We start from the raw sequence: 17,503 nt of genomic DNA, 5'->3' as shown, positions 1-17,503 counted from the left end.
GTGATTAGCTGTGATTTGGCCACGGCTAATCACATGACACAGCTGGGCAGTGCATTTGATCGCAGTGACCGTTCACAGCTAGACACACTTGTATACAATGGATGGCATGATAGGAAGCCATCCATTGTATACAACTGTCATGTGACCTGCTGTGATTGGTCACAGCTGGTCACATGGTACTGGAAACGAGTCCGGTACACATATCTGTCATCAGAACTGTGCGTTCCGGAGAAGACGCCATATGGTGTCCACCCGGTGGGACTAGCCGTTTGCCCGGCCGCCATCTGGCTGTAGGCCAGGTGGCAACTGGTTAAAAAGAGTCATGTAAAATTTCTAAGCAGTGCAGTCTGGTTCAGGTGCGGATTACAGGCTATTGACTTCTATGGGAACCGTTCCTAAACCGCATGTGTGTGCACAGGATAAGATCCTGAGTTAATCTTGTCCTGAACCTGACGTAAACTTGATGTGAACCTGTGAGCAACTACTGTATCAATTAGCTATGAAACCTGAGCTTCAATCTACACCACACGTGTGAATCAGCTCTTAATTTGGTCAGGACAAATATAAAATATTACAGTTGGTATTTTATTTTGAGCCAGCAGAGGGAGCTCCGAACTCCTTTTCAAACGCTTTCCACTTTCTACTTACCTCCTGTTGTAAAAAGTCCCTCGTTTACAGAGCTCAATAACAAAAGCTGAAGTTTATACACACACACACACAAGTAGAGGAGTTACTCTAATCTAATTGTTTCAGATGGATCCTAATGGGAGAGTCAAGCAGAGACAGTGTCCAAAAAGGAGAAAGCTATCATTACACTCAATTTTTTTGAAAACCCATAATGCTCTGGAAATCATTTGTAGTGTTTTAAACTTGTATTTGTAAAACATAGATTGTGTGGTGTATGTAAATGTGTGGAGATATTTACCATAACTTGCTGACCTGACAGTATACCACCCAATATGGGTACGCATAGCAATAAAATACTGACTTTCGGCACTCCAAAACTAAATGAAACGAACCCTTCACAATTTATTCAACAATATAAAAAAAAACATTTTCTGGCAGTAGGTGAGCCTTAAAGTGTATCTAAACCTATTAAAAAAAGAATATATTGCAGTTAGATTTAGTGGCTACATTCGCTTTGTTTACACCTGCTGTCACAGAGATGCACTCCGTCCTAGGGTGACTACACTTTCTCACCATACTGCATCTATATAGGAGCAGTGTTGTCACCCTGACAAACAGAACATAACATATTTTTAATGGTCTCTTTATCTGGCTATAAGTGAGAAAATAAGAGAAAGTCACTTTGTAGAAAATTCTACTTTGCTATGCAAGACATTCTGGAATTTATTGTTATTAAAAATGACCCTTTTATTTCAGTTTGCAGTTGGGATAATGGTTATCCTAGGCCTAAACGGCTGCTGCATAATGTACAAATCCTCATTCAGATACTATCAACACTGAACATCCGGCACTGCGGCTATGGCCATCAAAAGGGATCCTGTTGTTTCCTCTCCCTTTCCTAGCCACTTGTCCAATCATAAAGCACCTTGTATTCTGTCCACATAATAAAAGGTGTTCTGTGAATGGAGAAGGAGCATTCCTAAGTTTAACTGCACCTTCTTTCTCTTTGTCCATTAACAGAATGCTTTGTATTCTGTAGGCGGAATACATGGCATTTTTTAAATGTACAAGGAGAGAGGAGGGGAGGGTAAACAACAGGATCCCTTCATTTTACGAGAGAAGCAGTCCTTAAAAGCGGAGTTCCACTCAACCTATCAAAAAATAAAAGTCAGCAGCTACAAAAACTGTAGCTGCTGACTTTTAAAAAACAGCCACTTACCTGTCCCTCGGTCCTGTGGTGTGTCCCCCGCAGCTCGTTTCACCGGCTGTCCTGTATTCCAGGAGGCCGGCATCTTCAGTGTGGGCACCCAGCTGTGATAGCTTGCGGCTTCACAGATAGGTACCTACTGCACATGTGCGAATAGCGCTGCACTTCGTGAATGGTCCTGTAGTCTTCTGGGACCTGTCATGTGTCCCAAAAGGCTACAGGGAGGGAGGACACCTTTCGCTTCCGATCACCTAGGCGATCGAACCGAAAGTGGGAGCAGGTACCTGTCAAATTCGGGTACCCACTTTCCCCGCCCCCCAAAGCTGCCAATCCTTAATGGGGAATGGGGGAGCAATCCTTAAAGCAGAACTATCCCTTTTGGGTGGAGCTCCGCTTTATGCCGGCCACAGACGTTTCGAACCTCGGACGGTTCAGCAGGAACCGCCTGAGGTTTGAACCATGTGTAGGCAGGCTGAATTCTATGTGGGTAGGAACATCTCCCCCTGCTGGGAAAACAGAACAGCTCAGTGGGGAAGGGGGGGGGGGGTGATTCCCCTGTCAACACTATCTGTGTTGATGGGGGAATTGAACAAATTTCTTTCCTGAAAACTGCAAACATATTTGCACTGTCTATGGCCTGCCTTAGTTGCAGTGCCAGATGTTTGGACTTGACAGTAGTATCCAGCATGAATTAAACTAAGATTTGTACCCTACACAGTAACCATACAGACCTATAAGAACTACCAATAGATGTACAGTTAGGTCCATATATATTTGGACACAGGCACAATTTTCATATTTTTGGCTCTGTATGCCGCCAAAATAAATTAAAACGAAACAATCCAAATGAATTTGAAGTGCAGACTTTTAGCTTTAATTGGAGGGGTTGAACATAAATATCCAAATTTTAGGAACTGCAACCATTTTTATGCAAAGTCCCTCCATTTTCAGGGGCTCAAATGAAATTGGACAAATGAATATAATCATAAATAAAATGTTCGTATTTATTATTTTGTTGAGAACCCTTTAGTGGCAATGACTGCCTGAAGTCTGGAACCCATTGGACATTACCAAAGACTGCGATTCCTCCTTTCTGATATTTTGCCAGGCTCTAACTGCAGCTGTCTTCAGTTGTTCTTTGTGGGTCTTTCTGCTTTTAGTTTTGCCTTCAGAAAGTGAAATGCATGCTCTATTGGGTTGAGATCAGGTTATTAACTCGGCCATTGCAGAATATTCCACTTCTTTTCCTTCAAAAGCTCCTGGGTTGCTTTTGCAGTGTGTTTTGCATCATTCTCCATCTGTACTGTGAAGCGCCGTCCAATCAACGTTGCTGCATTTGCCTGAATCTGGGCTGATAGTATATCTCTAAATACTGCAGAATTCATCCGGCTGCTTCTGTCTTCCGTCACATCATCAATAAACACCAATGACCCAGTGCCACTGGAAGCCATGCATGCCCATGCCATCACACTGCATCCACCATGTTTTACAGATGATGTTGTGTACTTTGGATCATGAGCTGTTCCAAGTCTTCTCCACACTTTTTTCTTCTTGTCATTCTGGTACAGATTAATCTTAGTTTCATCCATCCAAAGAATGCTTTTCCAGAACTGGTCTGGCTTTTTTAGATGTTTTTTTGGCAAAGTCCAATCTGGCATTTCTATTCTTCAGGCTTATGAATGGTTTGCACCTTGTGGTGAACTCTCTGTATTTGCTCTCGTGAAGTCTTCTCTTGATTGTAGACTTTGACAATGATAAACCTACCTCCTGGAGAGTGTCCTTCACTTGTCTGAATGTTGTGAATGGGTTTTTCTTTACTATAGAAAGGATCCTACGATCATCCACCACTGTTGTCTTCCATAGACATCCATGCCTTTTTATGTTGCTGAGCTCACCAGTGTGTTCATTTCTAAGAATGTATCAAACTGTTGATTTGGCCACTCCTAATATTGCTGCTATCTCTCTGATGGATTTGTTTCATTTTTGAAGCCTTACAATGGAAAGTTTCACTTGCATGGACAGCTCCTTTGAACGCATGATGTAGATTCACAGCAACAGATTTCAAATGCAAATACCACACTTAGAATCAACTCCAGACCTTTTACCTGCTTAATTGATGAAGAAATAACAAAGGAGTAGCTCACACCTGGCAATGAAACAGCTTTTGATTCAATTGTCCAATTACTTTTGGTCCCTTGAAAAAGGGGGGATGGCTACTCTTAAGAGCTGTAATTCCTAAACCATTCCTCCAATTTGGATGTGCATACCCTCAAATTAAACCAGAGAGTGTGCACTTTCAGCCCATATCCATTATATATTTATCGCTTGAATATGTTTTGGTAAATACCTGAAAAATACTAAAATTGTGCCTGTGTCCAAATATATATGGACCTAACTGTAACTTACTTTTGCACAACAAAAGTCACAAAAAAGTTTTGTACTGAAGTTTCACTTTAACAGTAATCAGAAATGTTCAACACAGCAGTGGAAAGAGCAGTAATTACAGTCATAGGGCAATGACCCACAGTTGTTAGACCGCCTTCTGTTGAACAGACAGCAGTACACACAGACTGATTTGTCCCGTTGCTGCTGAATTAGCAAAATTTCGATACATGTTTATATTGCTTAACTAGTAATCACAGTTCAGTTTGTTGTAGTAATCAACAAATGAAAGTTAATTGGCTACCCAGAACTTATTTGTGCCCCATTTCATGAATTGGTTTATGTATTGCTTCATAGCTCCTTTTCATATTTGCATCTACACCATGCTTCGTCTCTTCTCTGTTCCATTCATCAGTATTTTGCTATTAAAATGTGTCTATGACCATGTCCTGGGTTCATTATTTAGCACTTGAATGAACACAAGCAAATGCCTTATTGTGAGTCCGTCTCTTAGATGGCTAAATCATTAATCATTCATATTATCAGCATTGATCCTCACAAAGATCTATTGCCTGCAGGGAAGCCTATTGTGTCTCTGGAACTACTGAACCATTTATCTGAACCAGGGGTGAGGGAAAGTATCGGGGACTATGAGAGCTGCCATTGGTCTTTTTTTTTTTTAATGAAGACTCCAAGCTGTCAACATAAGGCAGGCCGTAGACTATGCAATTTTCTTTCCTTCCACCTGCGGTGGAAGGAAAGAAAGATGCTTGATTCTGACAGTGTTGATGGAGAAATCCATCCATCTCAAAATTATATTGATCGATTTCAGTACAACCAGCCTTTTGGTTTTTTTGTACAATTCATTGTGTTCTCCTGCTGTCAGGATACATTAGTGCAGCAGAAAGGATTCCCCCATCAACGTGGGCTGTATTGAATGGGGAACTGAGTAATATTATTTCCTTCCACCAGTGGTTGAAGGAAAGAAAAGATGTTTTTTGGCAATGTCTAATCTGGCTTTTCTATTCTTCAGGCTTATGAATGGTTTGCACCTTGTGGTGAACCCTCTGTATTTGCTCTCGTGAAGTCTTCTCTTGATTGGAGACTTGTTGTGAATGGTTTTTTCTTTACCATAGAGAGGATCCTGCGATCATCCACCACTGTGGTCTTCCGTGGACGTCCATGCCTTTTTATGTTGCTGAGCTCAACAGTGCTTTCTTTTTTCTTCAGAATGCACCATACTGTTGATTTGGCCACTCCTAATGTTGCTGCTATCTCTCTGATAGATTTGTTTCATTTTTGAAGCCTTACAATGGCCTGTTTCACTTGCATGGACAGCTCCTTTAAACATTTTATTTATGATTATATTCAATTGTCCATTTACTTTTGGTCCCTTGAAAAAGGGGGGATGGCTACTCTTAAGAGCTGTAATTCCTAAACCCTTCCTCCAATTTGGATGTACATACCCTCAAACTAAACCTGAGAGTGTGCACTTTCAGCCCATATCCATTAAAATAACTATCGCTTGAACACGTTTTGGTAAATACCTGAAAAAATCCAATTGTGCCTGTGTCCAAATATATATGGACCTAACTGTGATATATATATACACACACACATATACACACACACACACACATAAACACACAATATTTTATTGTTCTCTTAGTCAATGCCCAAGAAATTCACCCTCTCAGTTTGTCTTGAGGACCATTGTCAACATAACAGGAAAACCAACATTTTACAATTATCATTGGAACAAGAGATGACGGCAGTGGTATCGCTATGGGGGTGCAGCCCGCCAGAGGGGTGACACCAGGGCTTTTTCTCGGCCAGAATGTTCCGGAACTGAGTTCCACTACCTCCGGCAATAGCCCTTTACCCGCCGCTCACTGCTATCACTTTCACAAAAAGAAGTCAAGCTTCTGTGTGTACAAGTGACAGTGTTTCTTTCCAGGAGCTGAGCACAGCCCTCCTTGCCTTGCAGTATCCCTATGAGAGCTGAGGGGCGGAGGGATGTGCACAGCCGCTTTACTCTACCGGCGACAGTTCCTTCTGAAGCCTGTGCGCGCAGTCTGCAACACAAGTTGTAGCTGCTCTTCGACAGCAATCCTCTCTCCTCTCTTGTGGCCTTCAAAGCATGCAGTACCTAACTTTTCACCCTGTAGATAGTGAACTGTTCAGCCTTGCACCCTGTACATAGAGCACTTCTGAACCCTATTCCCTGTACATAGAGCACGTCTGAACCTTTCCCCCTGTACATAGCGCAATTCTGAACCTTTCCCCCTGTACATAGCGCAATTCTGAACCTTGCACCCTGTAGATAGTGAACTGTTCAGCCTTGCACCCTGTACATAGCGCACTCCTGAGCCCTGCCCCTGTACATAGCGCACTCCTGAGCCCTGCCCCTGTACATAGCGCACTCCTGAGCCCTGCCCCTGTACATAGCGCACTCCTGAGCCCTGCCCCTGTACATAGAGCACTCCTGAGCCCTGCCCCTGTACATAGCGCACTCCTGAGCCCTGCCCCTGTACATAGCGCACTCCTGAGCCCTGCCCCTGTACATAGCGCACTCCTGAGCCCTGCCCCTGTACATAGCGCACTCCTGAGCCCTGCCCCTGTACATAGCGCACTCCTGAGCCCTGCCCCTGTACATAGCGCACTCCTGAGCCCTGCCCCTGTACATAGCGCACTCCTGAGCCCTGCCCCTGTACATAGCGCACTCCTGAGCCCTGCCCCTGTACATAGCGCACTCCTGAGCCCTGCCCCTGTACATAGCGCACTCCTGAGCCCTGCCCCTATACATAGCGCACTCCTGAGTCATGCCCCTGTACATAGCGCACTCCTGAGCCCTGCCCCTGTACATAGCGCACTCCTGAGTCATGCCCCTGTACATAGCGCACTCCTGAGTCCTGCCCCTGTACATAGCGCACTCCTGAGTCCTGCCCCTGTACATAGCGCACTCCTGAGTCATGCCCCTGTACATAGCGCACTCCTGAGTCATGCCCCTGTACATAGCGCACTCCTGAGTCATGCCCCTGTACATAGCGCACTCCTGAGCCCTGCCCCTGTACATAGCGCACTCCTGAGCCCTGCCCCTGTACATAGCGCACTCCTGAGCCCTGCCCCTGTACATAGCGCACTCCTGAGCCCTGCCCCTGTACATAGCGCACTCCTGAGTCATGCTCCTGTACATAGCATACTCCTGAGTCCTGCCCCTGTACATAGCAGACTCCTGAGTCCTGTAACCTGTATATAGCCCACACCTGAGTCTTGTAACCTGTATATAGCCCACACCTGAGTCCTGCCCCTGTACATAGTGCACTCCTGAGTCCTGCAACCTGTACATAGCACACCGAGTCCTGCAATCTGTACATAGTGCACCCCTGAGTCCTGCAACCTGTACATAGTGCACCCCTGAGTCCTGCAACCTGTACATAGTGCACCCCTGAGTCCTGCAACCTGTACATAGTGCACTCCTGAGTCCTGCAATCTGTACATAGTGCACCCCTGAGTCCTGCAATCTGTACATAGTGCACCCCTGAGTCCTGCAATCTGTACATAGTGCACCCCTGAGTCCTGCAACCTGTACATAGTGCACCCCTGGGTCCTGCAACCTGTACATAGTGCACCCCTGAGTCCTGCAATCTGTATATAGTGCACCCCTGAGTCCTGCAATCTGTACATAGTGCACTCCTGAGTCCTGCAACCTGTACATAGCACACCCCCGAGTCCTGCAATCTGTACATAGCGCACTCCTGAGTCCTGCAACCTGTACATAGCGCACCCCCGAGTCCTGCAACCTGTACATAGTGCACTCCTGAGTCCTGCAACCTGTACATAGTGCACTCCTGAGTCCTGCAACCTGTACATAGTGCACTCCTGAGTCCTGCAACCTGTACATAGTGCACTCCTGAAAACTGCACCCTGTTGTATCACACTCTGTGGGGAGTTGCAGTGGAGGAGTGGTTGAGTTCCTGCATCTATTCTCTGAGGAAAGAAGCCCTGGGTGTTGGTGACACCAGCAAGTGCACTGTGGCAGGCATGACAGGAGAGAGCCCCATGCGCTAACCTGCCCAGTGTCTAGTGCTCTGTCCTGCTCCTGTTGTCACACTGCAGCAGGACAGAGCCCTGTGGCAGGCTAGTGAGGGAGATCTGCAGCAGTGTGGTAAAACATGGTGTGTGTCCCATGAAGGGGGGAAGGGGGGGGGGGTGATACAATGTTTTACCACCCCAGGTGACAACAACCCTACTGATGCTACTGGGTGCAGAGAAATTTTCCAAAAGTGACACTTATTCCAGTGACAACAGCCCAAAAGTAGAGTTCACCTCACTATAGAGTGGTTTCAACACTTTCTGTTATGTCTCTGGGACAGGAAGTGACTACAAATTTCCCCAAAGGGACACAAAAAAGACAATTAAGAAGAACCTTCTATCCAAAAATGATTTTAGACATATTTTTGTCTATTTCTATACTCTCGGCAGGAGTATTATTTTTTCCTTGAAAAAAGATCACTCAGACTGGAATGTCTATCAGGGTCCCCTGCACTGCAGAGTGCTGTTAATCTAACAACAGAAGCATTCTGAAAAAGAAAGAGCAGACTGGTAATTTAATCAATGTACTGCAACGTTTATTGTCTAAAGCAGCTATTCTCAACCAGGGTTCCTCTAGAGGTTGCTGGGGGTTCCCTGAGATGTGGTTCATTGAGCTCTCATTTAATGGTGCCTGCATGGCCCTAGGACCTGAACAACTTGGCACAGCCGGTGGCATGACACCAGTTATCTTATAAGCTGTTGATAAGAGTCGTATTCTGACCATCACTATAACGGTTGCATTCTTCCTACTGATCACCAAGACATGGGGCATTTTTGCCATTGACCACCGATATTTGGTTTAAGTAAGGGTTCCCAGAGACCTGAAAATTATTTTAGGGGTTCCTCTAGGTTAAAAAGGTTGAGAAATGCTGGTCTAAAGACTAGTTGGGGGCAGTTCTTAGAACAGGCTAGGTTCTCAATTGCAGTGTAGCCTGTAATGAAGGGTTTGTTTTTTTTTAGAGCTCGCTCACAAGGGCAGCCAGGTACAAGTAGTCGGTAGAGCTGTGGTTTTACCGCCCTCTGACCGCCCACTTAAAGAAGGGCATGCAGCTACTCAGGGCTGTACACATACTTCAGTCGTGGTAAAAACTAAACTTGGCATCACCTGTGCACATACTGTAGAGCAGTGGTTCAGCATTTCTACCACTAAAGCAGGCAGTGACGAGGTGACATATAGCCTTCTTATCAACTATCAAACGTCCTCTGAAAATCGATCCAGGGACCCAGGGAGTCCAGACAAGGACTGCTGCCTGGCAGGAGTGCCTGGATCACAAGACTAACCACACAAAAACCAAAGATCCTTTGACAAGCACATCATCTCATAAATATAAGTAGTTTAGTAACAGCTGCAGCTAACAGAAAAGCGATTAAGTGGCTACTGTGATTTGCAAGTCTTCACAAACCATTACAATAACCAGCACAGCAGGGACGCTCTCAGAGATTTCTATGCATAGACTGGGGACTCAAACTGCCATGGATTCCAGCAGGAGGATGCGCATGGGTTGTAGGTAATACTATAGAAACACAATTAATAGTAAGGGCTTCATATATAATAAGCCCAACAAAGAAAAATACTAACCACAACTTGCAGCATCCGATCATTCTGGTTCCCAGGACTCTCAGCCATCATTTGACGTAGAGTTTGTGTCAGGGTTTTCCCCAAGAGAATTATAGATCCAAACATGGCAATAATCCCAAACACCATTCCTAAGCTGAACCTGAAAAATTAGAAAGCATGTAAGGTGGGTGGTACCATGCTTAATACTGTATGCATGTGATACTCTAGATGTGATTTGAAAATGATTCCATCATTCCCCACTTTCTTTTTTTCACAAATATAACCTAATAAAACAAGTTACACATTTTTGGGCCTTGTGCACACAGGTGCATTTGCTCGTGTAAAGTAAAAATTGGACATATTTCTGCACCCGGGAGGCAAAGGTGGTGCATACAGTCCCTGTTATCAGCCTATCAAACGCAATGACAATACACTTTGGCTGTAAGCGGTTATAAGCACACCCAAGCTGTACCTACACTCAGGGCCTTATGCCCTGTCTGCATTCGGCCAAAGCATATTTTAGCATGTCATTGATTTTAACAGATAGTAGTGGACTACATGTACCACTTGTGCCTTCAGGGTGCTGAAATACACCCAGTTTTTACGCTATATGGGCAAATGTGCATAAGGCATTACATAAACAGTTTATCAAAATATTTTTTTTTCCTTTTCTATGGCAAGTACAATCCCTTCAGCATCAACAGGCATATACATAGTTTGAGAGGAATACCATCTTAAAAATGACAATGTTCCCAAAACTAACTCCTAGAGACACTCCCATTAACTGTACTGTGCTCTTTCCTTCATGCATTGAAGGTGGAATTCCTGAACTTTGTCTGGGGTCATAAAACTGAGCAGATTAATTACCGGCTCTTAGCCTCATGAAAAAAAAAAAGGGCGGGATATTGGTTTATTGGATCCCTTTAATACTACTACGCTTTCCATATGACTCATAAATTGGACTGGATTAAACATGGTACTTACAAAGGCTAGGTGAGTTTATAGCAAGATGTTTCACCACTTCCGCTGCAGACCCTCTCATGGCAGACCATGGTCCTCCCTCAGGAGATAAAATTGCACCCTTTGATAGGTACTACCATGTCAGTCTTGGCCAAGGGAGGTTGTTTGGGGGATTCTTACCTGATAACTACTCGTATGTCTCCAATAATTTGGGCCCAGGATTTCATTCAGGGTTTGATGGGTGCAAGACTCAAAGCCTTTCTTCTAACTAATCAGTTCAGGATTAAGTACTTTTTACACAAGTTTCATTGACGTTCCATCCCTGACAATTAAGATATGCTCTCTCAACCACTAAACTACTGGCGAGCCATGCAAATACTACATTTTCTAACTACCATCCAATTGGGTAAGATATCCCAGAGGCTGGTGTCACCATTTAAGCAACACGGTTTGCATATCTCACAACTTTGACATATGCTTTTGATCTCTTAATCTTTGATAAACAAACCCCTATGAGGATTACGTCCCCTCCTTTCTACAGAAGTGGGAATGGGACCTGGATAGGACCCAAACAAACCAGAGGGACTGAGTCCTGTTCTTTGCCCATTGGTCCTCCCTCTGCAGCAAATATCAGGAGTTAGGATATAAACCGTTGCAGGGAGGAGCTACAACGCTTGACGTCACGCTGCTGAGACCCTGTGGTGGTCCGGCAGCCATCTTGCCTACATATGGTCAGTGTCTTTCTACTTATCTACAATTATACCTGTGACTGGATAATAAAATTTTGAAGCAGTATCACGCTTTGTGGCCTCCTCCTTTTTTGGTCTCTTTATGAGTCCAACCATCCGCCGAGTTCTTTGCAGAGGAGAAGGAAGCTGCTATTATCCACGAGGTATCCAGGGAGGAATCCACATCAGATGGGAGAGGCCCCCATTAAGACGCTTTAGCTGACCTACTGAGATATTGTTTTCTCAAATGCGCAATAACTTTGTGCATCTGGTGAGTGCGCAATTTATTCATTTATCACCAGAAGTCTTTTGGGAAGAAATCCTCATTACCATATTTCACTCTTGACCTTTATATGGACTTTTGCTTTATGTACCTTACACATGATCCTATTTTATAAATCTTCATGGTATTATCTGACTGCATGATATATAATGTTGATCATATAAGCGCTGCACCTTTATTTATATTCTGGTTTTAGAGAGGTTGTATTTGGTACCTTTTGGTGTCCCAGCTGCTTCGATATAGAGCGCTCACTTTCTTCTTTTTGTTTATTAGAATATTAAACTGTTGACTGGTATAGGACTCCTACTCTTTCTCTCACCATTGTGTTGGCGATGCCAACGAGATACAGGTACTCTGTTTTTTTGGTCATGCCCCCTGCCTATATTCCTTCTGGGGAAGAAATTTGATGGCTGTTCTTTAAACTCTTGGATATATCCTTGGAATCGTGCCCAGAGACATTCTTACTACATTACTCTCAGGAAGCAAATACTAGAAATCTCCCCTGATCCATTTACTCAATGCTGTCAAGGTGAGCATCACACAAAAATAGAGCACTACAGACCTACCGATGGTTGGTCAATGGATAGCAGTGGTAAATGGTAGTAATTTTTGGGGATACAGGACTGGAGGACAATTGTGATAAAAGTGTAGGACAGGGTAAATGGAAGGTGTCGAAAACAAGTATTTCTGGTGTAATCTTGAGATGGAGGGGGTTAAAAATATGTATGAGAGGGACCCAAGGATTATTTGAGAACAGTGAGCTTGTGTCAGCTGATTACACACTTTCAGGCTGAATGAATCATTCATCCGTCCCTGGCCCATCAATGACTCTTTCAAACCAGCATGTGTAATTAGCAGTGTAGGTGCGGCTGAGCATTGCTTTTATATCGATCCCAGCAGTGGCGGTTAATAGGGTCCCAGCCCCCTGAATGCTGTACACACATAAACACTGCACAAACGTTACCTGCCTATAGCGAATACACAGGATCTTTCTTCTAGCAAAACACTGTATATTTTGTGGAAACATTTTGGATTCATCAGTGTAAACGAGCAGGGTTGGCAGGGCTTAAGTCTGAGAGGCAAAAATGAATGTCCTCTTTGTATTGAACTCCTGGGACCTAGAGGGTCCTCATAGACACACAAATTCATTTTAAGATTAAAAACCAACTTTTTTTGTTTTGCATAGAGCACTTGTTATGGCTGTGTCCCTACTGGGGAGATGCCTCCTTACTTTCTATGAGGACAAAAAAAAAATCATTTTTAGTACAGTAGTTACAAGTCAGGACTTTTGACAACACTTTTGTTGTTATCTCTGCCTCTCTGTCCCAGTAACAGCTGCACCCTCTACTCCTCAATATGCGTGTCCCAGGGACAGAAAAGGATAGAAACACTACCCAATATAACTTTTCCGCACTCTAAAAAGGTACGTTTGGGCTAGAGTTAGTCTTGCAGACAGACAACACAATTGTTGTTATTATTATCACATTTTTACAAAAAAGAAAACGTACTGAAATAGGCAGGCTGACTTCTGTTTCTGGAAATATTTTATATATGGCTGTTGTGCTCATTCAGTGGTTTCATTACAGTCAGGTTATAGAAACAGTGACCTAATAAATATGAAAAATCTAGTCATGGTTTTAAAGTGTAACTAAAGGCAAAACTTTTTTTCTAGTTTTGGATAGAGTGGAGAGGGATTAGATCACCTGTCAGTTTTTATTGCTGTAGGTACCCCATTAAGGAGATTCATCCTCTCTACATTGTTTAATGTTATCATTGAAAGTGAAAATAAAAGAAAACCATAAAATTTTGGGCTAACACCAAAACAGGAACAGAAGGGAAATCTTCCAATAGGGACACTAGTTCTGGTGACCCTGGTGACACCTCCTGGGATTCCCTCACTTTGGAAGGATTTTCTCCTCAATGTGAAGGAAAATCTTCCCTATGGGACACATATGGCAAAGAAACAGACAGGGGTTATAACCCTCCCTTGCTCCTATCCAATATGGAGAAAACTATTTTACAATTAGTTACACTTTAATAATAAAGTCTCTCTGAAATATTGTGGCACTCTGACCACAACTGAAAGCTCCTATGTTAGATATAGAGTAAAAGAGATTACACACACACACATATATATATATATATATATATATATATATATATATATACACACACAAACACACATACTTACTGTATATATTGTAATATAGGAAATTGGAATCACCAGCCAGTCGTTTGTAAACGTAAGCAGTTTTTACTGTGTACTCAACAATCAAACAAAAATAGATTCCTTCAGCAAAACCAATGAAAACCGTCCATAATTCTGGTATAATGAGTATAAATGTTGGCTCTCCACCAGTATACCAATCCCACACCAGGAATTAGGAGGAGTTCAGCATTGTCTCAGTTGCCAGACCGTTCACATTTGCTCATACCTGAGAACCACTCTACCGCATAGACACCTGCTGGCTGATGCCTATTCCTTCTCTGGACTCTGCTGCAGATGGGTCAACCCTTTCAGGGCCAAAGTGCCTGTAATCAGGTTTGGAGGCTTTCTTTCCCACCAATGTCTCTCCAAGACTCTGTATTCCGGGTCACAGTCGAGGATTTGCCAATCCCTAGAGCACTGTAAATCAGTCCTCTCTTTCCAGGCAGACTACTCTGGAACCCCACATGCGTAAGAACCCCTGAATACTCACACACTGCATTCAAGTCCTCTTAAAGGGACAACAACCTAAATAGTGGAGAAATAGAACACCCATCTAGGACCCATCCTTGGTGTCCTGTGCGATATATATATTAAAAAACACTGATTTTGAATGTTTGCCCACTCACAAAGAAATGATCAGTTTAAAAATCGAATGGTAGGTGTATTGTAACACTGAGAGACAAAAAATTGAAAAGAGACGCATGTCCAACACATTATGCACTGATTTGCATGTTCATGAGGAAAATAAGTATTTGATCCCCTTCACAAAACATGACTTAGTACTTGGTGGCAAATCCCTTGTTGGCAATCACAGAGGTCAGACGTTTCCTGTATTTGGCCACCAGGTTTGCACACATCTCAGGAGGGATTTTGGCCCACTCCTCTTGGCAGATCCTCTCCAAGTCATTAAGGTTTGGTGGCTGACGTTTGGCAACTCGAACTTTCAGCTCCCTCTACAGATTTTCAATCGGATTAAGGTCTGGAGACTGCCTAGGCCACTCCTGGACCTTATTGTGCTTCTTCTTGAGCCACTCCTTTGTTGCCTTGGCCGTGTGTTTTGGGTCATTTTCATGCTGGAACACACATCCACGACCCATTTCCAATGCCCTGGCTGAGGGAAGAAGGTTCTCACCCAAGATTTGACGGTACATTGCCCCGTCCATCCTCCCTTTGAGTCCTTGTCGGCGTAGTGTGTTACCAGTTGTTTTCTTGGTGACTGTGGTCCCAGCTGCCTGGAAATCATTGACAAGATCCTCACGTGTAGTTCTGGGATGATTCCTCACTGTTCTCATGATCATTGACACTCCACAAGGTGAGATCTTGCATGGTGCACCAGACCTAAGAAGACTGACAGTTGTTTTGTGTTTCTTCCATTTGTGAATGATTGCACCAGCTGTTGTCACCTTCTCACCAAGCTGCTTGGCGATAGTTTTGTAGCCCAGTCCAGCCTTGTGTAGGTCTACAATCTTGTCCCTGACATCCTTGGACAGCTCTTTGGTCTTTGCCATGGTGGGGAGTTTGGAATATGATTGTTTGATTACTCCTGTGGACAGGTGTCTTTTATACAGGTAAAAAAATGAAATTAGCAGCACTCCATTTAAGAGACTGCTTCTAATCTCAGCTTGTTACCTGAATGAAAGACAGCTAGTAGCCAGAAATCCTGCTGAATGATAGGGGATTAAATACTTATTTCCCTCATGAATATGCAAATCAGTGCATCATTTGTTAGACATGCATTTCTTTTGAATTTTTTGTTGTTATTCTGTCTCTCAGTGTTACAATACACCTACCATTCGATTTTTAGACTGATCATTTCTTTGTGAGTGGACAAATATTCAAAATCAGCAGGGGATCAAATACTTATTTCCTTCACTGTATATATATATATATATATATACAGACACACTTCTTTCCTCAATGCTATAGACAAGCAATAGGATTAGCTAAAATTCTTGCAAAGTATATACCTAAGCAGAAGACAGGAATTGGTAACTTGGAATCTAGCAGTGTGCAGTGTTTACACTTCTCTAGAATGTCTAGAATAAGCCCTCTTGTATAACAACAAATGCCGACACTTACCACAAGTACAGGAAATGTGGCTTCCATCTCCCCCACTTATAAAACAAACGATTGAAAATGGTGGTTTGCCAGCGAATATGGAACGGTGAGATGCTCAATCCTCTAGATGAAAGCCATTCTTCATAGGAGCTCTTGTATGATTTGGAAGACTAAAGACAAATAACAGAAGAAAAGTTTTCATTAGTCATAAAGCTGCGAGCAATTCTGTGTTTTCTGTCATCTGTCAGTATACCTCAAAGCCGAGTCACACTTTTGTATTAGCGTGTTGCAATGCTGTTCATTTTGATTAGCACTCCAAAGAACTACAACAATGCAGCTCTGATGCCCACACCCCTGTTCCCATCATTTCTTTTCCAATGTCACAAAGGTGTCACTGAGACACACAACCAGAAGAAAGCTCCCCAATGGAGTCACAGAAAGAAATAAAAACCTGGCAGAGGTTCCAACCTTCCCCACTCAATTAAAAAATCTGGCAGACATTAAAGCTGAACGCTAGGCACAAGTAAAAAAAAAAAAAAAAAAAAAACACACATGAAAGAACATGTAAACCCAACATTTCATATTTCTGATATGTGCCTGTTGTACCATGTACTTGTATGAAAAAGTATCCCGTTCTCTTTGTATATTTTCCTTTGTGTGAAATCCCTGGTGTTCCGGCCACTCCCTCTGCTTTCCTAATAATAACTGACCACACTAGGCATGAGATCACAGAGTGGTCAGTTATCTAGTTGCTCTCCTCCAATGATCAGACTTATGCTGACACGGCCCCCCCTTCCTTTCCCCCCAGCCACAGCCATTCACTGGGAAGTTCAGTGTGCTGATGTTTCTCCAGCCCCAGCTCTCTGAGCTCCTTATGCAGCTGAGAACCAAGGCTACATGATCACTTATAGAAAGGGGAAAAAAAAGGTAAAATGTTTTTTATATAAACACACAAATGTTTTACCTTTCGTTTCTATTTTAAACTCAATGGGTCGTTTTACAAAGTGATGGTTTACATATACTTTAAAGCTGAATTCCAGGTATGGATTTTATAGTTTAGCATGCATTTGCCATACTGGAGGGATCACTGTAGCTGTCACTGCAGAAGTGTCTGCCCTGCTGTGTAGTAAGTACAGGGGGTCGCTAACTTGGCACAGGCACCATTTTATATTTTATTTACTCTTTGAAGTTTTTCAATTAGTACAAGGTATTCCTTGCTTGGATGAGGTGAAGAAGTGGGAGCAGTGACATCGTGATCTCCACCTCGTCCAATCAGACACCGCTTTGCATCACTGAGAAAAAAGCAAGGTGTTCTGTGAAAGCCACTTGTGCCAATGTAACTATATGATAAAAACTATACCAGGCATTCATCTTGAATGCTCTGAATTCAATAAAA

At 43.2% G+C, this 17,503-nt stretch overlaps 1 protein-coding gene across 1 annotated transcript in view; it reads right to left on the bottom strand.

Annotated features, from left to right (window-relative positions):
- MBTPS2 (membrane bound transcription factor peptidase, site 2) overlaps positions 1 to 17,503 on the bottom strand; it is a 95,686-nt gene that overhangs the window by 76,311 nt on the left and 1,872 nt on the right. Inside the window, exons 2-3 of the mRNA XM_089656057.1 lie at positions 16,129 to 16,277; positions 9,891 to 10,029 (exon numbers count right to left, since the gene is read on the bottom strand). Coding sequence (XP_089512183.1) covers positions 9,891 to 10,029; positions 16,129 to 16,277 — 288 coding nt within the window. The remainder of the gene's footprint in view (positions 1 to 9,890; positions 10,030 to 16,128; positions 16,278 to 17,503) is intronic.

This window comes from Staurois parvus, unplaced genomic scaffold, assembly GCF_062004578.1.
Source record: "Staurois parvus isolate SC_StPar_1 unplaced genomic scaffold, SC_StPar_1.0 ptg000884l, whole genome shotgun sequence".
In the NCBI taxonomy this organism is placed as follows: Eukaryota; Metazoa; Chordata; class Amphibia; order Anura; family Ranidae; genus Staurois; species Staurois parvus.
Note: the sequence above shows the minus strand (reverse complement) of the source record. Positions and strands in the feature narration are given on the sequence as shown.